Genomic DNA, 27,756 nt, shown 5'->3' on the forward strand with positions numbered 1-27,756 from the left:
CTCCCATCGCGCCGTCTCACCTGTGTGGACCCTTCCCAAACTACATGCAAAAGGACCCCCGCCACGCACGCACGCACACCCGAGGAAATTTAAGTTAAATCAGCCCCCCAAGAAAAAAGGGATTAGGCCGCGGCTAACAACCGGAAGGCAGCAATCCGAGGGGAGGGGAAGCCGAGGACCCAGTTGGAAAACTCCCGGGACAGAGGCCACACTCAACAGCTGCTAGCCCTACAAATCCCCCACGTGTCCCCCCCCCTACACACACACACACACTGCAGGTTGGGAGGGGGGGGCAGCCCGGAGAAGCCACTCTCTGGCTGTTCCACACAGGGACTCCACTCCATCTCCGCTTGCTGTCATCCTGCTCCCATGTTTGCTAGTTCTTCCCGGGGGGGTCCGGCCCCCCTAAGCCGGGGGGCTGCCCTAGGTGGGGGCAAATACAGCCTGGAGGAGCTCTACGGCCTGAACAAGAAGAGCAAGACGCGGGGGGGGGACGGGGCCCAGCGGCGAAGCCCCAAGAGGCAGGGGGTGCCTCTGGGCTCGGACGGGGAGGCCCCGGTCTCTAGCCAAGGAGTGGAGGCCACCAGGTGTTGTTGCCTGGAGAAGCGCCGGATGGAGAGCTACCTGATGGAGGCCGGGACGACGCTGGAGGAAGCCGAGAGGAGCCAGACCAGCATGAGACACAGGTAGGTTGCTAGGTCAGCGTATGTGTGTGTGTGTGTGTGTGTGTGTGTGTGTGTGTGAGAGAGAGAGAGAGAGAGAGAGAGAGAGAGAGAGAGATTATAGGTTTTCCTAAAAGCCCGATATTGGAAAATTTATTTATTTATTTAATTTAATTTGTATACCGCCCTTCTCCCGAAGGACAGGGCAATACCAAAATACCAAAATTAAAAACAGATTAAACCCTAGTGCCCAGATACAATAAATAAATTACATTAAAAACAAGAATTATAATGCACCCGCTCTTAAGGTTTAAATCCATCCTTGGTCTGCCTTGACCTCTCTCCACCTTCGAAGGTGGGTGGGACTTCAACTCCCAGAATTCCCCAGCCTTCCTTCCTTTTTCTGTCTCAATTCCTTGTTTTCTTTCAACTGCTCTCCCTCCTTCTTTCCTTCCTTCCTTCCCTTTTTTTCTTTTTCCTTCCTTTTTCTTTCTCTCACTTCCCCTTCCTCCCTATCCTTTCTTTCTCTCTCTCTCTCTCCTTTTTCTTTCTTTCCTTTTTTCCTTTCTCTTCTTTCTCTCCTTTCTTCTTTTTCTTTCTTTCTTGCAACGAAAAGAACGACATGCTCGTTTAAAAAAAACAGAAGAAGATTGTAGGCATTTATTTGTAATGCTGATCACATTTCCCAATGAAAACCTACGCTTAGAGCAGGGGTCCCCAACCCCCGGTCTGTGGTCCGACAACGGTCCGCAGCAAGTTAGAAACCGGGGTGCGCAAACAAGCGAAGCCCCATCCGCAGGATGCAGGCGGCACACGAAACCAGGCTCCGGTCCATGGAAAAACCTCTCTCTACGGAACCGCTTCCTTCCTTCCTTCCTTCCTTCCTTCCTTCCTTCCTTCCTTCCTTCCTTCCTTCCCTCCCTCCCTCCCTCCCTCCCTCCCTTCTCCAACACTGGAAGTTTTTAAGAAGAGACTGGAGGGCCATTTGTCTGAAATGGTCTAGGGTTTCCTGCCTGAGCAGGGGGTTGGACTAGATGACCTCCAAGGTCCCTTCCGAGTCTCTTATTTTTTTCCTTCCTTCCTTCCTTTCCTTCTCCAACACTGGGAGTTTTTAAGAAGAGACTGGAGAGCTATTTGTCTGAAATGGTATATAGGGTTTCCTGCCTGAGCAGGGGGTTGGACTAGATGACCTCCAAGGTCCCTTCCAAATCTCTTATTTTTTTTCCTCCCTCCCTCCCTTCTCCAACACTGGAAGTTTTTAAGAAGAGACTGGAGGGCCATTTGTCTGAAATGGTCTAGGGTTTCCTGCCTGAGCAGGGGGTTGGACTAGATGACCTCCAAGGTCCCTTCCGAGTCTCTTATTTTTTTCCTTCCTTCCTTCCTTTCCTTCTCCAACACTGGGAGTTTTTAAGAAGAGACTGGAGAGCTATTTGTCTGAAATGGTATATAGGGTTTCCTGCCTGAGCAGGGGGTTGGACTAGATGACCTCCAAGGTCCCTTCCAAATCTCTTATTTTTTTTCCTCCCTCCCTCCCTTCTCCAACACTGGAAGTTTTTAAGAAGAGACTGGAGGGCCATTTGTCTGAAATGGTATATAGGGTTTCCTGCCTGAGCAGGGGGTTGGACTAGAAGACCTCCAAGGTCCCTTCCCACTATTATTATTATGGTTAAGTCCACCCTTCTTCGACTTGCCAAGGTTGAGAAGCACATCCCTAGAGGGAAAGCGTCAACCACCTGTTGAGTCACACGTGTGTCTGACAGCTGTGCCCGCTCCCAATCCGAAGCTACGCAGCCAACGGGCTGGGCGAAACCCAAAGGGTCCAGCCGATAATCCGGATTTGTCCTCCGCTGCGTAAAGCTGTCAACCTGGGATCTGAGGGCCGCTGTTTCGAGGACCAAAAACCAGGCAGACGTCCGGGCTGGCGGGGGGGAATTCACACGTCGCCCTTCACCAGCCTCCCTCGTGTCCCAACCCAGGACAGAGAGAGGCTTATAAAAAAACGGGAGAGATTACAAACTGCCGCCGGACGGCTGGTTGCAATCCGGAAAGCCAGGATGAATTAAATCTCCCGACGGCTTGGCCTAAATTCATTCATTTTCATCCAAACTTAAGGAAGGAAAGCTTCGGGGATGGGGCGGGGGGGCGCTTTGGATGTTGTTTAGGGGAGGGGACGTACAATGGGGGGGGAGGAGAGAGCCGGTTCGAACTGGTTGCTAAAGAGGAGAGTCCTAGATCTCCTCTAGGACCGACCGGTTGGATCGCCTTGCAGTCCGAGGGACTCGCCGGAGTCTTCTCCAGCACCAGAGTTCAAAGGCCTCCATTCTTTGGCGCTCAGCCTTTCTTGCGGTCCAACTTTCAGTGCCATACATCGCAATTGAGAAGACCATGGCCTTGACCACAGGTCTGCAACCCGCGGCTCCCGGTCCTCTGCCACGTGCAGTCCCCCCCAAAAAAAAGTGGGACTAAAAAAGTTCAACCAATCAATTCAAATATGCAGGGTAGGTGCATATCTCGCCTTGGCTCCACTCTTCACTCAAACCCTGTTCTGCACATGCGCGCATGTACGCGCATGCGCACGCATTTTTTGCGGCTCCCAGTTTTTCCTTTTGAGGGAACCGGGTTCCGAGTGGCTCTTTCACTGTTTCAGGTTGCTGACCTCTGGCCTTGACTATACGCACTTTTGTTGGCAGGGTGACGTCTCTGCTTGTTAGTGTGCCGTCTAGATTTAATTTAATTTAATTATGTGCAATTAATGGAATTTCCTTCATCGGGCATCCTCTGAACAGGAACTCACCGTTGCCGGAAGCGCATTTCTGCTCCCAGCACGGAGGTGGAAAAAAAAAGAGTGTTTTTGTCCCACCTTGCGCGGAACAAAAAGCTCCCCAGGCTGGAATGCAAGCAAGCCATGTAGCCAGCCATCCCAGGCAGCCAATCAGGAGTCCCTCCCAGTGGCCATTCCGAAACGCAGGTGTGACCAAGGGACTTGAAACTACATTACCCAGAAGGCTATCCCTTAAGGGGACAGTGCTTAATTCCTAAAAGAGCTGTTTACTCTAACCAGCAGGGGGGGAGAGGGGGTCTCTGAGTCCTGGCAGCATCTGCTCACCGGGCTCAGCCCCCCCTGCACCCCCCCTTCTCCAGATCCTGGGATTGGCCCCATCCCCGAAACCCAGTTTGAACGTGGGGAAGTCCTGATGTGGGTCGGAGGTGGTGGTGGAGGGTCTCTGAGTCCTGGCAGCATCTGCTCGCCCGGCCTGCGCCCCCCCCCCTTCTCCAGAGCCTGGGATTGCCCCCACCCGCAAAACCCGTGTTGAACGTGGGGAACTTCTGATGTGGGTCGATGGGGGGAAAGAGGTTGGGGGGGTCTCTGAGTCCTGGCAGCATCTGCTCGCCCGGTTCATCCCCCCCCTGCGCCCCCCTTTCTCCAGATCCTGGGATTGCCCCCAGCCCCGAAACCCGTGTTGAACGTGGGGAAATCCTGATGTGGGTCGGGCGGGGGGGGAGAAAGAGGGGTGTGTGTGTGTGGGGGGGGGTGTCTCTGAGTCCTGGCAGCATCTGCTCGCCCACCCCCCCCCGAGCTTGCCTTCTTGTCCCCTCCCCCACACCCAAACCCCTCCCGCTGGGCGGGGCCGGGATGCAAATGAGGCCGGTGGGGGGGGGTCGCCGGGCATCCCGAAGCGCTCCGTGGCTGCATCCCGTGGCGCTCGGTGGGCGCCCCCGGCCCAGCGCCGAGCCCGCCGGAGCCCGCCATGCAGATCTCCATCGCCTGCACCGAGCAGAACCTGCGGAGCCGCAGCGCCGAGGAGCGGCTGGGCGGGGGAGGGGGCGGCGGGCGGGCAGCGGGCGGGGGTCCCGGCCAGGGCAGCAACGGGGCCTTCCAGCCCCCGGGCAAGGGGACCCGGCTGGCGGGGGGCGGCCGGGGGCCCGGGCAGACCCTGCCCCCCCAGCTCGCCTTCCTCCTGCGGGAGTCCACCGGGCGAGCCACCGGCATGAACTACCGGTAAGCCGGCTGGGGGAGGGAGGGAGGGGGGGAGGGGTTCGGCTCTCCCCCAGGGATGCCGGACTACAAAGCCCATCGGCCGCAGGGGACGTGAGGAGCGGCCCGGGAGGCTGAAGGTGGGAGTCTGTGCTTGTGTGGGGGGGGGCGGGCCAGGGGGGCCGATGACGGCTGGGCAGCGCCCCTCCCCAAGGGATGCCGGACTACACGTCCCATCGGCCGCACTGGAAGGTGGGCTGAAGGTTGCGCGGTCTAAGGGGCGGGGGAGGAGCGGTGAAGGGAGGGTGAAGTGAGAGGAGGGTTTGCTGGACTACAGATCCCATCGGCTGCGGAGTACCGTTGCTGAAAGTTGCAGTCTAAGGTGTGTGTGTGTAGGGGGGGTTTGATACTAGAGGGACGGATAGAGCAGGTGCCGGACTACAAATCCCATCGACCGCACAGGACTGGTGGGTGGTGCTGAAGACTGTGCAGTCTAAAGCGCGGGGTAAGAGCGGATTGCGGGGTAGGGGGAATGGAGCTGGGAGGTGGCATGGCTCCCAGGAACGCCGGACTACAGATCCCATGGGCCGCCTACTACTTGCCGAGCTGGCTGGTGATGCTGAACGTTGTACTGTCTAAGGTGCGAGGGGGGGAGGGGTTGGCGGAGTGGGAGCCGTGCAGCTGGCATCATTCCCTAGGGAAGCCGGACTACATATCCCATCGGCCACCGACTACCTGCCAAGCCGGCTGGCGGTGCTGCTGAACTTTGCAATCTGAGGTTTGGGGAAGGGGGCTGATTACGGGAAAGGGGGGGAGTTAGAGCCGCGGAGCACCAGTCCCCCGGGGATGCCGCACTACAAATCCCATCAGCCACACAGGCTGAAGGTTGCAGTCTAAGGTGGGGGGGGTGTCCCGTTCCTGGTGGGCCAGAGGGAGGATGGGATGGGTTGGGAGGAGGGACCAACATCAGTGGAAGAAGATTGGGGGGGGTGCAGGGCAGTGTTCCAGATGATCGGATTTTTTGGGACACTTTGTCAGCAGGGAAAAGGGGGGGGTCTCCCTTGTCGGAGGGGGGGTGACGGGAGGGATGGAAACGGCTCCTTATTTTTTTGCCAATTGGGGGGGGTTGTTTTTGATGGAGTGACAGCCCAGATTCTGGGATTCTTTCTTCCTAGAATAGGAGCAGTTACAGTAAAAAAAGTGGGGGGGGGTTTCTGAACCCCTAAAACAATTTTGTAAAAAAACCAGATTCACAGTGGAATCCTCCTGGATCCAAGCGGGCAGATCCTGAAGGAGCCGATGTGGATATTTAGGAAAGAGATGAAAACATTCTCCATTAGTCCCAAAGGGTTCGTGCAACACCCCCCCCCCAAAAAAAATAACCCCCCCACATTCCTCCCCGTTTCCCCCCAATCCTTACATTTCCAAAAACATCTCAACTTCCCTGCTTCATTTTTGCCGTTTTAATTAAAGTTAGTTGAGGGGATTTGGGGGGGGCTGAACCCTAAAGTTAATTGATTCGTTCCAAGAAGGCAAAGAAAAAAAATGGGGTTCCTGCAGAGGGGGGAGGGGGAAAGAATGATTCGAGATTTGGGGTTCCCCTGAAAAAAAGGGGGCCTGGGGGGGAAAAACCCCACACATTTCCCTAAAGAGATGTGACTTGGGACGGCTAGTGTGTAAAACCCACTTTCTCCAGCCTGGCCAGGTGTGAAATCCAGGTGTGCTGGGTTTCAACTCTCCCCTGCCCTGTGCAGAATGTGTGTGTGTGTGTGTGTCTGTGTGTGTGTGTGAAAGTGTCCAAGTTTGCATTCTGCTACGTTCCGGGGCCCCTCGGAGGAAAGATACCCCTTTTGCAAAACACCCCCGTGCCCCAAAGAATATTTCTAAGGCAGCTTTGCCGAGTGCAAAGCTCCTGACTTTGGGCTGAGATTGTGTGGCTGTAGGTTTGTGGGGGGGAGTTGCAAGTGGCGAAAACGGGGGTGAGGAGGAGAGGCGGTTGGCATGCAGTGTGGGGGAAGAGCGGGTGATGGGCGCCTCTGAAGGGGATTAAGTGACAGGCGGCATCCTGCCAGGGCAGAATTGGGGGGGAGGGGGGAATCAGGCCTGGTGGACGGTGGGGGCTGGCCAGCCGCCCAGATCATGGTCGGGTCTGGCTAGCTTCCAAACCACCATCCCTCCCAAGTTTATCCTAATTGCTGCTGGCGCATCCATCTGGGAACCTGGCCAGGCGGCAGATTAAAACCGCTGTTGACAAACTTTCAACAGGGGTCACGTTGGGCTCTGGGGTGCCTAGCTGTGTGTGTGTGTGTGTGTGTTTGTGTGTGTGTGTGTGTGTGTGGGAATGCAAGACCCATGTCCAGCAGTGGGGCAGATGAAGGTCACTTACAGAACGTGCTGTCGAGATTCGATTGCTGTCCTGCAGGAGGTTGAGACTCAACTGTGCCCACTGCAGATCCCGGTCTTGTTTCTGTTAAAGACGGAAGGAACAAAAAAAAATGTGGTTTATTGTTGGGGGACGCGTGGCCCACTTTTAAATCTCGGGCAGCGATATATAAAGGATTTGGGCGCGACGCCACTAAAAAGCATTGAAAATAGCTGCCCACGGAAGGAAGCCGGTGGGGTTCGTGGCCTGTTTTTCTTCCCGGCAATTAGAAGCTGGAGGGAAGCGCCAGACGCAAACCAGGATCTATTTTTAACTTTGTTACTGCTCAGAATAGTGACTCCCGAATAAAACGGTGAGAGTCGCCCTGGGCACTAAGCAGGGAGGAACGGGGCCCAGAAGGAGCAGCCAAAGCCTTTTGATGCGTGCTGAAAACTTGGGAGGAATGCGCAAAGGTGAATTGAGAAGTTCCGGGTACCGTTCTATTCCTGGTTTGTCCATCCCCAAAGCAGCAAACGAACGGAAGCGCAGCTGCCCAGCCCTTGAATGTGTTCTGCCCTGGACCTCCCTTCTAAATTGGGTGGACTACAACTCCCAGCATGCTGGGCAGCCCCAGAACAATGTTGCGTACTGTCTGGAGGGCGGCACACTGTACTTCAAAGGAAGCTGACACGAAACGCCGTTGTTGTGTTGGTGGAGAAAACCTCGCCCAGGAAAACGGGCACCTTGCACAGGTAGTCCTCGACCTAGTGGACAATCACTTAAATAGGAGCCAGCCGTGTGCTGCAGCTGCCAAAAGAGCCAACACAGTGCTAGGCTGCATTAACAGAGGGATAGAATCAAGATCACGTGGAGTGTTAATACCACTTTACAATGCCTTGGTAAGGCCACACCTGGAATACGGCATCCAGTTTTGGTCACCACAATGTAGAAAAGATGTTGAGACTCTAGAAAGGGTACAGAGAAGAGCAACACAGAGGATCAGGGGACGGGAGGCTAAAAGATACGAGGAGCGGTTGCTGGAATTGGGTATGTGTAGTTTCATGAAGAGAAGGGTGAGGGGTGACATGATAGCAGTGTTCCAATATCTCAGGGGCTGCCCCAAAGAAGAGGGAGTCAAGCTAGTCTCCAAAGCGCCTGAAGGCAGGACAAGAAGAGAAGCAACCTAGAACTAAGGAGAAACTTCCTGACAGTGAGAACATTTAACCAGTGGAACAACCTGCCTCCAGAAGCTGTGAATGCTCCAACACTGGAAGTTTTTAAGAAGAGACTGGACAGCCATTTGCCTGAAATGGTATAAGGTTTCCTGCCTGAGCAGGGGGTTGGACTAGATGACCTCCAAGGTCCCTTCCAACTCTTATTATTATTGTTATTATTGTTATTATTGTTATTGTTACTTACAACGGTTCGCTTAGCGACTGTTCAAAGTTACAACGGCACTGGAAAAAGCAACTTGCGATTTTTTTTCACACTTAAGACTGTTTGCGGCGTCCCCCTGGTCACCTGATCAAAATTCAGTCGCTGGTCAACTGACACGTATTTATGACGCTTGCAGCGTCCCGGGGTCACGTGATCCCCTTTTTGTGACCGACGAGCAAAGTCGGTGGGGAAAGCAGGATTCACTTAACAACGTTGTCACTCACTGAACAACTGCAGGGATTTGCTTAACAAAGAGGTCACCAACCTTTGTCGGTTGGCGGACCGGAGGAAAAGGCAGAGGGAAGCATTTTACATGCATGCGTGCGCATGCGTGCACACGGGACCGTGAGCACGCACACACCACAAACAGGGTGGGGCTAATGCCTGCGTGATACTAGCCCTGCCCCATTCTTGCCTGGCGCAGTGTCTTGTTTCTGCACCCCGTGGCATGGTGGTGCCTGTTTTTGCACCTTGCAGCGCGGTGGCAGACCGTTTCTGTGCCCGCGGTGTGGTGGCACCCTATTTTTGCGTCCTGCAGCGCGGTGGTGTCCATTTTTGTGCCTTGAAGCATGACAGCGGCCCAGTTTTGCACGCTGAGGCATCGTGGCAGCTTCCCATTTTCGCACCCTGAGGTGCGGCGGCATCCCATTTTCATGCCCTGAAGCACAGCAGCGGCCCGTTTTTGCGCCCCGTGGTGCGGTGTCCTGTTTTTGTGTCCCGCGGCCCCAGCGCTAGCGCAAGCGAGAGGGTCTGTGCGCACATACACACTACCAGGCCACGGCCCACAGGTTGGGGATCTCGGTCTTAACAGAGGTGCCGAGAAAGGCCGTAAAAATGGGACCAAATTCACTTAACGAATGACGCCCTTAGCGAGAGAAATTGTGGTCGCAAGTCGAGGACTACCTCTAATGGCAGGTGTGAGCCATTTTGGGAGGACAGGAAGAGCTGTGGACGAGGCAACTGGCAAGCAAGAGGCAGCTAAGCCCACAGAAGGAAGGGGAACATGGGAAGAAGCGTTTCAGAAGACACCCTCCCTAGTTTCCTGCACTGTAAAGGCGGGGGGGGGGAAGAGATGCACTTTTAGCTTGCAAGATTCGGCTAGTGTTACCTTACAACAAAGTAGGATTTGCTCGCCGGGGCGCCCTTGCTGACCTCACTCTTGCACGTCTGAAAGTGTGCCTTTCCCCCCCCCTGTCAGTTTTCCAACTAGGGAGGGTCTCTTCTTTACCATGTCCACTCTCCTCCTGGGGGCTCGGATGCCTCTTATCCGCCTGTTGCCTCGTCCGCAGCTCTTCTTCCTGTCTGCCAAGGCTACTTGCTCAGACCCTGACAGACCGCCATTGCCGGCTTGTTTCACCTTCCCGTTTCTTCCCATTGCAGGAATCTCGGGAAATCCGGTCTGCGAGTCTCTTGTCTCGGCCTCGGTGAGTTCCGGAGGTTGGTAGAAAACATGAGCTGGGTGGGGCTTCGGGGGGGAGCGCAGAATACTTCTGAAGGGTGGGGGGGGTTCTCCCTCAGTTTGGGGAATCTTCCTTGGGTGTGCTTGTCACTTCATCCGTCACCAACCGGTTTCCTGGTCCACCACGGAGATGTGTAAAAGAGTCTGTTCCCAGACTTGTTTAGGAGACTATAAGGTAAATCAGTCTCCAATCTTGGCCACTTTAAGACTTGTGGACTTCAACTCCCAGAATTCCCCAGCCAGCATGGCTGGCTGGGGGAATTCTGGGAGTTGAAGTCCACAGGTCTTAAAAGTGGCCAAGGTTGGAGAGCCCTGATGTAAATAAAAGCGGAAATCTTCCCCATTATCAGTGAAAAGACTGACTTGATTCCCCATTTTAGAGGAGGACAGTTAGAAAGAGAATCAAGAATTCTCCATCTAAGTCTACTCAAGCTAGGAACTGAAGGTAACTTTGCGCGGTCGCTAAATGAACGGTCGCAAGGCAAGGACTACCCGTAGCTTGTTTTCTGGAATTCTCCTTCCTTCCTTCTCAACCAATTTCTTTACTTACTGGTTCAATTTATTTGCCACCTATCTCGCCAATTCTAGGCAGCTTACAATAAAAAGGAAGAAAACGGGAGGAGGGTAACCGGAGCAGAAGCAAACTAGAACAAGAAAGTCAGCAATAAAAAAAGGAAAGTGATGAGAATAATCGATCAATCAGTAATAATAAGAAAGCAATCTCTCTAGGGTATCCTGCTGAGGACCCAGATTGTTGGGGGCAATAAGCTGACTTTGTAATAATGCCGTTTGGGGGGGGGGCGAAAGCCCTAATAAGCAGGCATATACATAGAATGAAGGCTACTGCTAAGCACATTGGATTTGTGCTTCTTAGATTGTAAGCTGCCCTGAGTCTACGGAGAAGGGCGGGATATAAATGGGATTTTTTTAAAAAAGGGTCACTTTTAATCTCTTTTAATGAATACTTAACCAGTGGAACAGCTTCCCACCAGACATTGTGGGTGTTCCACCACTGGAGATTTTCTAGAATAAAATAGGAATAGGAATAGGAATAGGAATAGGAATAGAATAGAATAATAAAATATAGAATAGAATAGAAATTAGAATAGAAAATAAAATAGAATAGAACAGAATATAGAATAGAATAGAAAGAATAGAATATAAAATAGAATAGAATAGAATAGAATAGAATAGAATAGAATAGAAATAGGAATAGAATAGAATAGAATAGAATAGAATAGAATAGAATAGAATAGAATAGAATAGAATAGAATAGAATAGAATAGAATAGAATAGAATAAGAATAGAATAGAATATAGAATGGAATAGAATAGAATAGAAGAATAGAATAGAATGCAGAATAAAATGCAGAATAGAATAGAATAGAAATATTAATAGAATATAGAATGGAATAGCATAGAATAGAATTAGAATAGAATAGAATAGAATAGAATAGAATAGAAATATTAATAGAATAGAATATAGAATGGAATAGCATAGAATAGAATAGAATAGAATAGAATAGAATAGAATAGAATAGAATAGAATAGAATAGAATAGAATAGAAATAGAATAAGAATAGAATAGAATAGAATATAGAATGGAATAGAATAGAATAGAATAGGATAGGATGCAGAATAAAATGCAGAATAGACTGGACAATCATTTGCTCAGAACGGGATGGGGTCTCATGCTTGAACAGGGGTTGGGCTAGAAGACCTCCCAGGTCCCTCCCAACCCTTCCATTCTCTTGTCTTTGGCTCTAGGCGGCTTAAGAGCAGCCTGGCAGATCCGTAGGCAGGGGAAGGACCACCTGGCACCCACTTCAAAAATCTCTTTTCCCTTGTAGGTACCTGGGTGACATTTGGGTCCCAGATCTCAGATGAGGTAAGTCTCCAACTTTGCCCATTTCATGACGGTAGAGCAGGGGTCTTCCGACTGGGCCCTTTGATGACTTCCTGGACTTCAATTCCCAGAATTCCTCAGCCAGGCAGCGCCTGGCTGAGGAATTCTGGGAGTTGAAGTCCACAAGTCACCAATGGGCCCAGTCTGAAGACCCCTGGTTTAGATGGACCTCAGCTTCCTCTCCAAGTCTCAACCTTGAAAAGTCACCCCCTCCCTAGGACGTGCACACAAAGACACAAACACAAAAGTGTGTGTCCCTAAAATCCAAAATAGCGACAGACGTTCTTAAAGTCTTTCCCCCCACACTCCCCTTCCCAACACCCGTTAAGTGTTTGCGGGCACATTTTCCTATCTCTGTTCAAGAAATGTTTTTGCTGGGGTGGGGGTGGGGGACAGCGAAGCCTCTCAAATAAAATAAAAAAGACCCCTCCTCTTTTCTTAAAAACAACCCCCCCTTTTTTTTCTCTCTCTCTTCCTGCTTCTAGGTGGCTGAGAGCGTGCTCACCATCGCTTACGAAAACGGGGTCAACCTCTTTGACACGGCCGAAGTCTACGCCTCTGGCAAGTAAGTTGGGCTGTTGCAGGGGCAGGAGAGAAAAGAGGTGTGGGGGGGGCAGGATGCAGAGGTGCATCTGCATCACCTGGGCCGGGAAGAAATTCAACAGGCGGAGGAGAGTCTCTCTCTCTCCCTTTGGCCTTGGGAATCAGGAGATTAGATGGGTAGTAAGACTGGCCTGCTTCTCGCCCAGCAAGGGGGAAGGGTTGGACTAGAGGACCTCTGAGGTTCCCTTCCGGCACTAGGCATCTGTGTGGTATGTTCTCTCCTGATCCAGAAGGGAAAAGGAATATTTCTCCGTTTCCAAAAGGATCCGAATTGTCTCTAGGCACTGACCTGCCGTTGCTGAGGCTTCCTTTACTTTAGTTGATAATCATAATAATCAAACATAATAATCATAATAAAACAGAAATAACAGAATATCAGAGCTGGAAGGGACCTTGGAGGTCATCTAGTCCAACCCCACGCTCAGGCAGGAAACCCTATAGTACCATTTCAGACAAATGGCTGTCCGGTTTCTCCTTAAAACCTTCCAGTGTTGGAGCATTCACCGCTTCTGGAGGCAGGTGGTTCCACTGGTTAATTTATTTATTTTATTTATTTATTAAATTTGTATACCGCCCTTCTCCCGAAGGACTCAGGGTGGTGAACAGGGCAATTGTTCTCGCTGTTAGGAAATTTCTGACAGTTGAGGTGCCACAGCCCCACAAGGCGTTCCGAGCGCCACCCAGCCCTAAGCTAATCTGACTTTTCCTTCTGTCCCTCCCTTCCCAACTCTCTCCCCCAGCATATAAATTTAATAATCAAAATAAAAATATAAAAAACCTTTCAACTTTCTGTAGCTATTCTGGAGGTTAGGGGAGATCTATCAAATACCGCCACCGCCCACCCCCCACCCCCCCATTTCACAGGCTGTCCAGTTCCGCAGTTATTGTGCATGGAAGGAAAAAAAGGTGCTTTTTCCATGCTCAGGAACTCTCTTGTATACTGTGCACGGAGAAAAAAAGGTGCTTTTTCCATGCTCTTGGGCACTTTGCAGGGGGGGAAAAGTACTTTTTCCATGCTCAGGAACTCTCTTGTATACTGCGCACAGAGGGAAAAACATGCATTTTCCGTGCTCTTGGGCAATTTGCAGGGGAGGAAAGGTGCTTTTTCCATGCTCAGAAGCCCTCTTCTCTTTAACGGCTCTGTTCTAGGCCAGACGCTGCTTCGGCACTGCCGGAGCCATCCTTGTTTTCCAGAGATTGCCCTGCCTGGGTTTTTCCCTTGCGTGTCACTTTGTAAGCCAAGCATTGGCTCGGAGCGTCTCCCTCTGCAGAGGGCCAGCTTCAGAATCGGTGACACGATTCTGTCAGTCTGGATTTGGGGATCGGTCCAAACGAAGGCTCTGTGTGTATGTGTGTGCGTGCGTGCGTGCGCAGAGAGAGAGAGAGAGAGAGAGAGAGAGAGAGAGAGAGAGAGAGAGAGAGAGAGAGAGAGAGAGAGAGAGAGAGAGAATAAGAGAGAGAAAGCAAACAAGCACCGCAACAACAACCAGACAGACAGGACCTTTGCACAATCCCTAGCTCACAGGGCCTGCACAGAGAGCACCAAGGACCCCACAGTCCTCCTCCTCCTCCTCCTGCTGTCTCCACAATCCTCCTTCCCTTCTAGCACTGATGATGTTACCTAGTTGGGTCATGAAACATCTGCAAGGAAACCGTCCAGCTCAGAGAGCACCAAGGACCCCACAGTCCTTCCTTCCTTCCTTCCTTCCTTCCTTCCTTCCTTCCTTCCTTCCTTCCTTCCTTCCTTCCTTCCTTCCTTCCTTCCTTCCTTCCTTCCTTCCTTCCTTCTAGCACTGATGATGTTCCCTAGTTGGGTCATGAAACGTCTGCAAGGAAACCGTCCAGCTCAGAGAGCACCAAGGACCCCACAGTCCTTCCTTCCTTCCTTCCTTCCTTCCTTCCTTCCTTCCTTCCTTCCTTCCTTCCTTCCTTCCTTCCTTCCTTCCTTCTAGCACTGATGATGTTCCCTAGTTGGGTCATGAAACGTCTGCAAGGAAACCGTCCAGCTCAGAGAGCACCAAGGACCCCACAGTCCTTCCTTCCTTCCTTCCTTCCTTCCTTCCTTCCTTCCTTCCTTCCTTCCTTCCTTCCTTCCTTCCTTCCTTCTAGCACTGATGATGTTCCCTAGTTGGGTCATGAAACGTCTGCAAGGAAACCGCCCAGCTCAGAGAGCACCAAGGACCCCACAGTCCTTCCTTCCTTCCTTCCTTCCTTCCTTCCTTCCTTCCTTCCTTCCTTCCTTCCTTCCTTCCTTCCTTCCTTCCTTCCTTCCTTCCTTCCTTCTAGCACTGATGATGTTCCCTAGTTGGGTCATGAAACGTCTGCAAGGAAACCGCCCAGCTCAGAGAGCACCAAGGACCCCACAGTCGTCCTCCTCCTCCTCCTCCCGAAGCCCCCCTCCCTTCTAGCACCAATGACTTTATGCCATTTTTAAGCGAACGCCAGAGTTGTTAAGCGAAAGTGGTGGTCACTAAGTGAATCCATTGTACCTAACGGGTGGGGGGGGGGGGGTTTGCTGGAAAGGGGAACTAAATGACAGAAACTTGGGGGGGGGGAAACATATAAAAAGGTGAAGTCCACACACCTTCAATTTGCCAAGTGGACAAACATCAGTCTAGACTCTAGCCCCTCGGTCCATCAGATGAAGTGAGCGATAGTTGATGAAAGTTTCTGCCTTTTAATAAGATGTATTAATTAGAGGGACTGGTTCTTTTTCTTTCTTTCCTTCCTTCCTTCCTTCCTTCCTTCCTTCCTTCCTTCCTTCCTCCCTTCCTCTCCCTTCTATTCCTCTTTTCCTTCCTTCCTCCATCCCTCCTTCCCTGCCTCCTTCCCTTTATCATCCCTGTTTTTTATTCCCCCCTCCCTTCTCTTTTCTATTTCCTTCCCCTCTTCCTTTCCTCTTTTCTCTCTCTCCTCCCTTCTTTCTCTTCCATTCTTTTTCCCAGAGCAGAAAAAACCTTGGGGAACATCTTGAAGAGCAAAGGATGGAGGTAAGGCCCAAACCTTTCCTGGAAGGGCAGAGGGGGAGGGGCTGTGAGGTCATCGGAGGGGGCGGAGTCACAGCCTCCGGATCCCTGGATAATCGAGGAGGGGGTCCCCAAGGGGAGACGCCCCCCTTCCTTTTTCCTAAAGCTTCAATGAAAGCTTGCACCTTTTGGCAAAATTGCATCCCGGTAGTCCTCGCCTTACGGCCGCCATTCAGCCCGACACTGATGTCAGTAAGCGAGACATTTGTGAAGGGAGTTTGGCTCCCACTCTACCACCTGCGGTTGTTAAGCGAGCGACACAGTCGTTCGGTGGATCCGGCTTCCCCCCCCTTGGCTCTGCTCGTCAGACGGTCGCAAAAGGGGATCACGTCACAAGTACAGGCCAGTTGCCAAGCCTCTGAATTTTGGTCACGTGACCACGGGGATGCTGCAACGGTCGTTAAGCGTGATAATCGGTCCTAAGTCCCCTTCTCCCCCCCCCAGTGGTGGTGTAACTTTGAACGGCCGCTAAATGAAACCGTTGTAAGCCGAGGACTGCCTGGGTTTGTCGACGGGTTGGATGTCTCGTGGGCCGCCGTCCGCTCATTTCGCCCCTTTGACTTCTTTGCAGGCGTTCCAGCTACGTGGTCACCACCAAAATTTACTGGGGAGGCCAGTAAGTGCTTTCGGGGGACTACAAGTGCCATCCTCCCCAGCGGTGGGACGGTGGCAGCGGGACGGGGGGGGATGCATATGCTGCCTATGGATAGGACCACGGCTTTTATTAAGAAGTTGTGAGCCCCCCAAAAGTATTTTTCTGGGGGCACCCCCGAAAGATCTAAGTGCCCCTTGGGGATTGGGGGTGCAGGGCTGGCAGCTGGCCCCAGATGTGACCTCCCTCCCTCTTTTTCCCTTTCTTTCTTCAAAGGGCTGAGACCGAAAGAGGCTTATCCCGGAAACACATCATTGAGGGTGAGGGGGGGCGAAGGGGGGGGGCTGGGGCCGGGGATGGAGGGCTGACCCCCCCATGGGAGCTGAGTCTGGAGGGAGAGGGGAGGGGGGCCAATTCATGGGAAGGGGAATAAGCTTTAAGTAGCAGAGTAGGAAGACAGGAAAAGGGAGGGAGGGAGGGAGGGAGGGAGGGAGGGAAGGAAGGAAGGAAGGAAGGAAGGAAGGAAGGAAGGAAGGAAGGAAGGAAGGAAGGAAGGAAGGAAGGAAGGAAAAGAAATAGGGAAAGGAAGGGAGGGAAGGAAAGGAAGGAAGGAAAAGATAGGAAGGAAGGAGGGAGGGAAGGAAGGAAGGAAGGAAGGAAGGAAGGAAGGAAGGAAGGAAGGAAGGAAGGAAGGAAGGAAGGAAGGAAGGAAGGAAGGGAGGAAAAGATAGAAGGGAAGAAAGGAAGGAAAAGAAAAATAGAAGGGAGAGGAAAGAAGGAAGGAAGGAAGGAAAAGATAGGAAGGAAGGAAGGAAGGGAGGAAGGAAGGAAGGAAGGAAGGAAGGGAGGAAAAGATAGGGAAAGGAAGGAATGAAAAGATAGGGAAAGGAAGGGAGGGAGGGAAGGAAAGGAAGGAAGGAAAAGATAGAAGGGAAGGAAGGAAGGAAAATAGAAATAGAAGGGAGAGGAAGGAAGGAGGGAAGGATGGATTTAAGTACGGAAGAGTGGGTGGGTGGAAAGGTGAATGGAGCGATGAACAGAGGAAAGGACGGAGGGCTAGAAGGAAAGAAGGATGGATGGATGGGTAGGTGGAAAAGTGAATGGATAGATGGAAGGACGGGCTCCAAGCTCCACCGTCCCGGAGGGCGTCTCCCAGCTCCCATCATCCCCAGCCTAGAGGCCGTGCTCCCAATTGGGGGCTTCTAATTCCAACATTTCTTCTCCCCCCCCCCAGGGCTAAAAGGGTCCCTGCAGAGGCTCCAGCTGGGATATGTCGACATCGTCTTCGCTAACCGGATGGACTCTAACAGCCCCATGGAAGGTGGGTGGGTCCCTCTTTTCTGGTCTTCTCCCCCCCGAACTCAAACTTTAGGGGTCTGGATTAAGGGACCCCCCACCCCCAAATTCCCCACCTCCTTTTGAGTAAGGGCTGTCTCCTGTGTCTACCCTGGACAGAACGCCATTCTGCCGCTTCCCAGGGTATTTCCACCCCAATTTTTTGAAAAAGATTTCATAATTGTCTCTCTGGGAAAACAACACAAACACACAGACGCGCTATCGTTCCTCCATCCATGCGGCACGCTTCAGATCTTCCGCGGAGGCACGGCTTAAAATTTTTTTTTTGCAGGGTGTAGTTTAAAAAAAAAGAAAGAAAGTCAAGATGGTGGCCAGGGCAGTACAATCAAAGCTTGGATTGCAATTCCAAGGCAGCCATCTTGACTTTTTTGACCAGGTCTTGCAGATCCCCCTCGTCTGTCTCCGCTACGCCCTTTTCTTTCAAGAGAAAAACAGCCAGGAAAGAAAGAAGAAATAGGAAGGCAGAGAACATAGTTTGCAAATGGAGGAGGAGGAGGAGGAGGAGGAGGAGGAGGGAGGAGGAGGAGGAGGAGAAAGGAAAGGGGAAGGGGAAGAAGAAGAAGGGGAAGGAGAAGAAGAAAGAAGGAGAAGAAGAAGAGGAAAACGGGATAGATCTGTGACTTGTGACCGTTCCTCGCACTTACGACCATCCCCATGTCATCAAAATTCGGGTGCTTGGAAACCAGCAGGTCTATACGCTTAAATTACCGTTTATGACCTTCCCGGCTGGCTTCCGACCGGCATAGTCAATGGGGGAGGCCAGATTTGCTTAACGACCGCGTGAGTCACTTCACCATTGCCGTGACTTGCTGAACGACCAAAAGCGGAAATGGTCAGAAAAAACAGGCACGACTCTCTTTTAAGAACCGCAGTTGGGCTCTGCTCTTGCCGAGACGTCCCTCTGTTCACACACACACACACACACACAATTTTTTTTTCCAGGTAGGGTGTGCGGGGAGGGGGGAGGGAGCGGTCCCAGGAGCCTGTATGACAAACCCCCCCCCCCAAAAAAAGGTGTCCAGTCTTGTCTTTGCAAACTCCAGCCCATCTCACTGCTTCTCTCCTTCGTGCAGAGGGTGACCTGAACCTCCGAGTGTTCTTGCTGGAAGGTACTAAAGATTGCCCCCTCCCCAATCTCCTGCACCCCCTCTTGTCCCTGGCACCCCGAACCTCTCAAGCCTTAAAAAAAAAACACACACCTACAACGTAAGGTGTATAGGCCAGTCTTTTTTTTCCGAGCCCCGTCCCTTTAAGACGGGTGGACTTCAACTCCCAGAATTCCATGGCCAGCAAGGGAACGAAAAGACACAAGGTGCAGGTGTTATTGCAAAATAAAATAAAATGAAATAAAATCAAAGCACAAGGGACTTAAAAACCAGGTGGGGAAAAAAAATGCAACGGGGGGGGGGTGAGGCGGGGGGAGAAAAAAAAATAGCAGAAAGGCTAAGTAAAGATCCGTGCAGAAAGGCTTCAGAGGGATCTGCTACTTTTTCCTCTCGTCTCGAACCCAGGACCTCTTCCTGCTGTCCCATCGTAGCCTCCTAATTGTAGCCAGTCCGTCTTGAATCCCTTCACTCGGCGGTTCTCAAACTTGGGAAACGTTCAAGGCGGGGTGGACTTCAAATCCCAGAATTCTCCAACCAGCCAGCCATGAATGAATGAATGAATGGCTGAGGAATTCTGGGAGTTGAAGTCCACCGGTCTTAGAAGTTATCCAGTCTTGAGAAATACTTTTTAAAAAAAAAACTTCTGCATGTCTTCCCAAGAAGTAAACTCTGTTGATTTCGGTGGAGCTTACTTCCCTCCCTCTTACTCATCTAGGTTTAATCCCGCTGTGCTTCTGTGTAGACAGCAGATGTGTGTAGTGTAGCGCAAGCTTTGTGGCGCCCCCCCCTTCTGAAGTTGTGTGTGGGTTGTGCTGCCAACTACTGCCAACTACTCCCGTCTGGCTGCTCTTTCATCCTGTCGGCCACTATTTAAATATCCAGAAATCCCGACCGACAACACTTTGTTCTATCTGGGAAGTACCTCGTTGAGAAATAAGCAATTAATAAGTAGGAAAAATAAATAAAATATACCCTTGAATTTTAGGGCTAAAATCGAGCTGCGATGAGAGACAAGGAGGCCTAAATGCCAATCTTCGGGTGCCTGGGTTGTGTTTTGTTTTTTTTAATAATAAATTCACCCACATTTTGCATTTTGGGGGAAAGAGAGGACAGCCAAAGCTGCCTCGATGTTCTTTGGGAAGATTTCTTTGGAAAATATTTCACGCTTCCTTGATTTCTCTTAAGGAAAAATGACTTAAAAAGGGATGGCGGTTACTTTCTTTATGAACAGTAATTTTTTTTTAAAAAAAAACCCAACACCTCTAGCCCGTTTTGCATTAGGTGATGCCAAATTGGAAATATAAGGTGGCAACGAAGAATTGGTTTCATGTCTCGGACTGGCTTGGCCGTTTCTTTTTTGCCCAAGTTGTGGTTTGTTGAATCAACCACGACGTTTGGGTTCCATTCACCAAAACGGTTTATGCATAAATATACTGTCTGCGGGCATCTTCTGCCGCTGGTTTAACGGAGAGACATGGGCAAAACTCTTCCAATTTCCCAGAAAGGATTTGAATTTCCTGTTCAGGTTGATCACCGCGAAGGTGATCCCAAAAACGTAAAGATGGAGGCTTGAGCTGTGCAATCGTCATCACGCGAAGTGATGGTATAGGTTCTCCTGCTTGAGCAGGGGGCTGGACTAGAAGACCTCCAAGGTCCCTTCCAACTTGGATATTCTGTCAAGGTGACGTTCTGCATCAAGCTACTGGCCTTCGTTCCCTTTTCCTGCCCTGAACCTGTTTTTTCTGAGTACGGAAGACTCTCCATCTTTGAAATGTCGGAAGACTCTCCATCTTTGAAATGTGAGGGAGAAACGAAGGGGAAAAAAAGGGACTTTGGTGCTCATCTCTTTGATATTTTCGTTCTTCCCGCCAGAGATCGTCCGGGCTATGACTTACGTGATCAACCAAGGCATGGCCATGTACTGGGGAACTTCTCGCTGGAGCGCCATGGAGATTATGGTAAAATCTTTGGGGGGGGGCGGTAAAGGTATGTTCCTCTCTCTTCCCCCCTCCCCCGCAATCTCTTCTTCCTTTCCCCTCTTTCTTCTCCACAACGTAGGAAGCCTACTCAGTCGCCCGGCAGTTCAACCTCATCCCTCCCGTGTGCGAACAAGCGGAATATCATATGTTCCAGAGGGAAAAAGTGGAGACGCAGCTTCCAGAGTTGTATCACAAGATCGGTAAGGAGGAACGGGGGGGGGGGGGGGTTGGGGGAGGGGGAGGGGAGGGGTCCTCCCCCCTTATTTTCCCCTCCTGCATGATAAGGCTCTTCCTCCTCCTCCTCCTCCTCCTCCCCGTCTGTTCATTGCAACCCTGCTTTGACCCAGATGAATGGGTCCATGACCTTGGCAACTTGAAGACCGGGTGGGCTTCAACTCCCAGGATATTCTGGGATTTGAAGCCCGCCCGTCTTCAAATTGTCAAGAGTTGGGAAGACGTTGACCTTGACGAACACCAAAGAAGACCTCGGTTGTGTCTTTGGGTTGGGGGTTTTTTTTGTTTTTTTTTTGCAATCGGGGTGCCCTCCCTAGGAAACAAACCACGATTCCAAAGCATTGCACATTGCAGAATTGAAAGTGGCTTATTAGCCCAAGGTTAATGGGCTAATCGCTCCGCTGGCTGGTGCTTGAAGGAGGTCCCAATAAGCCTGCCAGGTGAAGCCTGTGATACCTGAAGATTCAGTGGGAGGAAGAGGAAGGCCTGTAGTCCCTCCTGACCCCAACTGCCCCATTTACCTTCTTCAGGAGTAGGAGCCATCACCTGGTCTCCACTGGCCTGTGGCCTCATCACGGGAAAATACGAGGAGCGAGTGCCGGAAAACTGTCGGGCGTCCATGAAGGTAGGATCCCAACCGTTCTTGACGGCCGAAAGGTAACACACTCACTCACTTCCAGGTGGGCTTTTCGAGTCCTCCCCAGCTTGGTGGGCTTCCAGGCCCAGGAACTCCTTGCTGGGAATTTGTGGGACCAAAGGCTGCCTTCCTTCTGTAGGTATGGAGATTTCTCCACATCATCCTCTATCGTTTTATCGAAGTATCAAATACCAAGGAAAACAAAACGTAGGAAATTGGGGGAAGGAAAAAAGGGAGGGGGAGGGGGGAAAGAAAATAACAAGGGACAAGGGGGGAGAAAAAAAAACGCGTTGGCTTTTCCAACTCTTTTGAAGCACAGTACAAGATAAGCACAATACGGCTTCAGCTTCTCACTTTTACACGCTAGTACAGAGGGACGCGGTGGCTCAGTGGGTTGGGACGCTGAGCTTGTCGATCAGAAGGTCGGCGGTTTGGCGGGTCGAATCCCGAGTGCCGCGTAGCAGAGTGAGCGCCTGTTACTCGTCCCAGCTTCTGCCAACCTAGCAGTTCAAAAGCACGTAAAGATGCAAGTAGAAAAATAGGGACCGCTCCGGTGGGAAGGTAACAGCGTTCCGTGCGCCTTTGGCGTCTAGTCATGCCGGCGACATGACCACGGAGACGTCCTCGGACAAGCGCTGGCTCTTCGGCTTTGAAACGGAGATGAGCACCGGCCCCTAGAGTCGGAAACGACTAGCACACATGTGCAGGGGAACCTTTACCTTTTTACAGAGGTCCCCAAGCTTTTTGTGCTCACGGCCCGGAGGGAAAGGAAGCAGCTGGGAAAGTTACCTGTGCACGCGCGCGAATGGTGTCTGCGCAGGCGCTAGCTGCCGCCACTACCATCTGCGTGCAGGCGCAAACGGGCCACGCAACCCCCACGTGTGCTAGCGACCCCATTTGCACAGGCACTAGCCACCGCCGCTAGCCCCGGGGCGTATGTGCAAGCGAGTCCGCGGGCGCTAGCGTGAGTCGGGGTGAGTGCGCGCATATTTAGGCCATGGCCCAGTAGCGGGCTGCGGCCCATAGGTTGGGGACCCCTGCGTTAGCACAGAACTAGCCATTTCTATAAGAACAAATCTTTCTCATTGGCAAAACCAAAATCCAAGTTTTGTTTTGTTTTTTTCCTTCCCGAGCACAAAATCCAGAAGCGGCGTCCAAACAAATAAAATAATTAAATATATTCTCCTCTTTGAGTCAGACAGACCCATTTAAGCATTTCTGCTTTATCTTCCTTGCTGTGGAAACAATACCTATATTTCCATTTGCACTCAATTTTTATCAACTATCGCTGTCTATATCAGGGCTCTTCAACCTTGGCAACGGTGTTTTTTTGCCGGCCAGGTTTCCTGTTTTACCGCTAAGGCTTCCCAACAGAATTGTTTTCTCCGGCAAATTCCCCCCTTACTTAAAACGGCCAAAGTAAGGGAGATGCCTTCAAGTAACTGTCCTCGACTTGGGGCCTTCAAACTTTCGGGATTCGTCCTTCATGCGTGGAGGAAGGCACCACGTTGGAGAAGGTGGCGTTGTCTGGGCGAAATTCTTAGAAATGTTGATCTGCTGTCTGCAAATTTTTATCTTGTTCTGGGTTCTAAACGTCCTTTCGAGTTTTTGTCCGCAAAACCCAAGGAGTTGTATCCTCAGGCTGAGCCCTCGATGCTTCGTCCTTGCCGTGAGCTTCGCGTCATGACACACATATATTTTTTTATAATGTCTTATTTTTTTAAAAAACAGAATTCAATAGCAACCATTCAACAAAAATGTATTGAGTGTCTTGTTCACTAACACAAATTAAATTCCGAACCCCTCAATCTTTCTTCTAGCCATTGATAAAAGAGGTCCCAAATTTGAAAATGTTCTGAAGAGACTGGACAGCCATTTGTCTGAAATGGTATAGGGTTTCCTGCCTTAGCAGGGGGTTGGACTAGATGACCTCCAAGGTCCCTTCCAACTTATTATTATTCTCTTTTTCTTTCAACCTTAAAGGAAGTCTGTCCGTTTCTGCACAGACTGGTGTTTTTTTTTAAAAAAATATTTCTTCTTCTTCTGGGGGTGGGGTGTGTTTCTTCGTTCTTCCGGGATTGCGCAAACGTGATTCTTGCCGCTGTTGCCGCATGTAAAATCGAGCGTGTACTTTGCTTGTCACGTTTTTCTGGCATTATACCAAGCCAAAAAATAAAAAATAAAAATGACATTTGGATCCAGCACTGAGGCGTAACCGCCTCTTAAGCTCTCCTTCCCCCTGCCCCAGATTCTGACTTCAGCCGAGGCTTGGTCCCATCTCCCCCAAGTCTCAGAATTAACTCATCCACACCGGAGATCCTTTTAATCTCCAAAAGGGACGGTGGGAACGTTGTGCTCCAAACAGACGCACCGTTGGCTGGGCTGAGGCTCACGGCTTGCCGGTCCATGGGGACCCTTCGTGACGGTCTGGCCTTCTCCTTCTCCTCCTCCTCCTCCTCCTCCTCTTTCAGGGCTACCACTGGCTGAAGGAGAAGATGCAGAGCGAAGATGGGAAGAAGCAGCAAAGCAAGGTGAAAGCCCTCCGGCCCATCGCTGAGCGCCTGGGGTGCACGGTGGCGCAGCTGGCCATTGGTGAGGACGCTGGAGGATGGGTGTAGGTGTCTCTGTGTGCGTGCCTTTTTCTAACAAGGCCCCAAGGCAGGCAGTTGGGGAAATCAGGCACAGTTTCAGCCGCTTCGAGATGAACAGAACAGAACAGAACATACAAATAAAGAATAGAATAGAATAGAACATAGGAAAATTGAATGGAATGGAATATAGGAATAAAGAATAGACTAGACCAGGGGTAGGCAACCTCGGCTCTTTTATGACTCGTGGACTTCAACTCCCAGAATTCCTGAGCCAGCCAAGCTGGCTCAGGAATTCTGGGAGTTGAAGTCCACGAGTCATAAAAGATCCGAGGTTGCCTACCCATGGACTAGACTAAAGGGACGTGGTGGCTCAGTGGGTTAGGACGCTGAGCTTGTCGATCAGAAGGTCGGCAGTTTGGCGGGTCGAATCCCGAGTGCCGCGTAGCAGAGTGAGCGCCTGTTACTCGTCCCAGCTTCTGCCAACCTAGCAGTTCGAAAGCACGTAAAAATGCAAGTAGAAAAATAGGGACCACTACGGTGGGAAGGTAACAGCGTTCCGTGAGCCTTTAGCGTCCAGTCATGCCGGCCACATGACCACGGAGACGTCCTCGGACAAGCGCCGGCTCTTCGGCTTTGAAATGGAGATGAGCACCGGCCCCTAGAGTCGGAAACGACTAGCACGCATGTGCGGGGGAACCTTTACCTTTAGACTAGAACAGAATGAAATAGAAAATAAGAGAATAGAGAATAAAATAGAATAGAATAACATAGTTTGAAGGGGCCTTAGAGAGTCCCATGTCCGTTCCGAGGAGTCCCTTAAGGATTTTGGCTGCTGTTGAAAAGCTAAGGAGAAATTTCCTGACAGGGAGGAACAATTGACCGGTGGAACGACTTGCCACCAGAAGTCGTGGGTGCCCCATCCCCGGAGTTTTTTTAAGAAGAGGCTGGAGAACCGTTTATCTGAAATGGTATAAGGTCTCCCGCTTGACCGGGGGTGGTGGGAGTGGACTAGAGGACCTCCAAGGTCCCTTCCAACTCTTGTTAGTCGGTTAAAGCAAGACTTGGGCATTTGAACAAGAGACCACCAGGAAAAGCCACAGCTCTCGTTGAGACCGGGGAAGCTGGAAAAGAGGCGAGACGAGTGATTCCAAAGAACAGATCGGACAAAGGAAGGGGTGAACAGATGTGGTTACATCACAATTTTTTTTTTTTTTGGTTTCTGATGCTTTAGCTGGGACCCTTTTGGGCTGAGAAATCAGCTCAGCCTCTGGAGCAGATTCACAGCCAGGAGGGCCCTGCGGAACGGTGTCTCTGAATGCACCGAGAGGGAATGATCACACCCACACCCACACGCAAACACTAATTTTAGAAGGCTGGGGAGGAGACGCTAAGCTTGTTCCTTTCTGACCTATTTCGGGGATTCCTCTTTCCCCAAAGCCTGGTGTCTCCGCTCGGAAGGGGTCAGTTCCGTGCTCCTGGGGGTCTCCAGCGCCGAGCAGCTGATTGAGAACCTGGGATCCATTCAGGTGAGGAGGAGGAGGAGGAGGAGGGGGCCAGAGATCTGGGGATCGGCGGGGGAGGGGGGCTGCGTTTCACTCCGTAAAGGTAGGGGGCTGCTGGTGGGGGAAGTCCCTCCCCTTGCTCTCCATGTTCTAGATCAGGGGTCTTCCAGCTTGGCCCTTTGGTGGCTGGTGGCCTTCAACTCCCAGAATTCCTCAGCCAGCGTGAGGGAACTATGGCTCCCTTCATGACTCGTGGCCTTCAACTCCCAGAATTCCTCAGCCAGCGTGAGGGAACTGTGACCCTTTGATGACTTGTGGACTTCAACTCCCAGAATTCCTCAGCCAGCGTGAGGGAACTGTGACCCTTTGATGACTTGTGGACTTCAACTCCCAGAATTCCTCAGCCAGCGTGAGGGAACTGTGACCCTTTGATGACTTGTGGACTTCAACTCCCAGAATTCCTCAGCCAGCGTGAGGGAACTGTGACCCTTTTGTGACTTGTGGACTTCAACTCCCAGAATTCCTCAGCCAGCGTGAGGGAACTATGACCCTTTTGTGACTTGTGGACTTCAACTCCCAGAATTCCTCAGCCAGCGTGAGGGAACTATGGCTCCCTTCATGACTCGTGGACTTCAACTCCCAGAATTCCTCAGCCAGCGTGAGGGAACTATGTCCCTTTTATGACTTGTGGACTTCAACTCCCAGAATTCCTCAGCCAGCGTGAGAAAACTGTGACCCTTTTGTGACTTGTGGACTTCAACTCCCAGAATTCCTCAGCCAGCATGAGAAAACTGTGACCCTTTGATGACTTGTGGACTTCAACTCCCAGAATTCCTCAGCCAGTGTGAGGGAACTGTGACCCTTTGATGACTTGTGGCCTTCAACTCCCAGAATTCCTCAGCCAGCGTGAGGGAACTGTGACCCTTTGGTGCCTTGTGGCCTTCAAATCCCAGAATTCCTCAGCCGGGAATGCCGGCTGAGGAATTCTGGGAGTTGAAGGCCACAAGTCACCAAAGGGCTGAGCTTGAAGACTTCAGCTCCCAGAATTCCTCAGACCCCTCTTCTAGATCCACCCGAAGTTTTTCCCACCACGCAAGGTGATTGGCACGAAGGCAGGCAAATAGGCTGAAAGCACTCAAGCCTCCAGCCGTCCCTGGACCCCCCCGCAAACACCCCTTAGAGAAAATCAAGTTTTAAGGCCGGGGGGGGCTGCAACCCAGGGGCTTCTGGGAGGATGCCCTTCCCCAAAAGATGCTCTTTTGAGCCCGCTCGGCCCACCTGGCCATTTTGTGATCGTTTTAGGAGACCCTGCCTCAAATCAACCGAGAAGGCAGCTGTAACAATACAGATGTGGCGTTGGGGGGGGGCCTGCGGCAAAGTTTTATTTTTTTTTTAACCCCCTCCCTCTTCGCGCTGCCCCCTCCCCTTTCTCCCCCTACAGGTCCTAAGCCAGCTGACCCCTCAAGTCGTCCAGGAAATAGACGCGGTTCTGGGCAACAAGCCCAACGCCAAGAAGGAGTCCCGGGCTTAGGGCTGGCCTGGCCCCACCAGAGACTGCCTCCCACCTCCTGCTCCTCCGAAGACCCCCGTTTCCCCCCGCCCGCCTCCCACCAGCTGCTGCCTTCTCGAGGGCGGGGGGGGCAAGAGGAGCCCGCTTTTTGCGCATGAACCAAATATCCGTATTCTTCCAAGGCCAGAGACGTGGAAGGTCTCGTCCTGCCCCGTGGCAGCTGCTTGAGGAGTCTCGAGTTCAAAATCTACGGCATGAGCAATCGCGCTTGGCAGGGTCGGCCCGCTGCCTTGAGCCGGCTGGGCTGCTGGACCCCATTTCCGGATGGTGGTGGCGTGGGGGGGTGGGGGGGGGAGGCCACGACTGGCTCTCTCCAGTGGGACAGGCAGCTGTTGGAAGTTGGGTGCAGAAATAAGCACAATCTCAGTCTAAGAGTACCTCAAGTTTGTCTGGGTGTAAGATAACCTCGATTTAACCGTAAGCCTCTGTCCCTTGTGGGGGGGGGGTCCTGCCCCGCACCCCGTTTCTCCCTGGATTCTTTTTCCCTTGGAGGCCGTGGCACGTGGCGAGCCGTTTCCCCCAATCCGTGTTTCCTTTCTGGAGGTGGTAGGCTCAACGCATGTCCGAACGGCGGCCGGGTTCAGGAATTTCAGCTCAAGGAAGCACAATCGGCCTAAATCAGGAGCCAAGTGGGAAAATAGCACACATAGGGAACGAAACGTTCTCTCTCGTTCTCTCTCTCTCTCTCTTTCTTTCTCTTTTTTTCCTTCCTTTTTCTTTCTTTCCCTCCCTCTTTCCTCCCTCCCTTCCTTCCTTCCC

The 27,756-nt window shown here is 51.7% G+C and overlaps 1 protein-coding gene across 1 annotated transcript; it reads left to right on the plus strand.

Moving 5' to 3' along the window:
- Positions 1-4,411: 4,411 nt before the first annotated feature.
- Positions 4,412-27,524, plus strand: LOC308676010 (voltage-gated potassium channel subunit beta-3-like; the record flags this gene model as incomplete). The annotated part of the gene is made up of 14 exons (XM_081341706.1): positions 4,412-4,662; positions 9,818-9,861; positions 11,746-11,783; positions 12,287-12,366; positions 15,350-15,394; positions 16,002-16,046; positions 16,299-16,342; positions 17,257-17,343; positions 20,357-20,442; positions 20,543-20,663; positions 21,228-21,322; positions 23,806-23,926; positions 25,363-25,451; positions 26,869-27,524. The coding sequence occupies 14 exons, from the start codon at positions 4,412-4,414 to the stop codon at positions 26,956-26,958; spliced, it is 1,236 nt and encodes a 411-aa protein (XP_081197832.1). The 3' UTR covers positions 26,959-27,524.
- Between the last annotated feature and the right edge of the window lie 232 nt (positions 27,525-27,756).

The sequence above is a fragment of the Vipera berus genome (genome assembly GCF_964194415.1).
Source record: "Vipera berus genome assembly, chromosome: W".
NCBI classification, from domain to species: Eukaryota; Metazoa; Chordata; class Lepidosauria; order Squamata; family Viperidae; genus Vipera; species Vipera berus.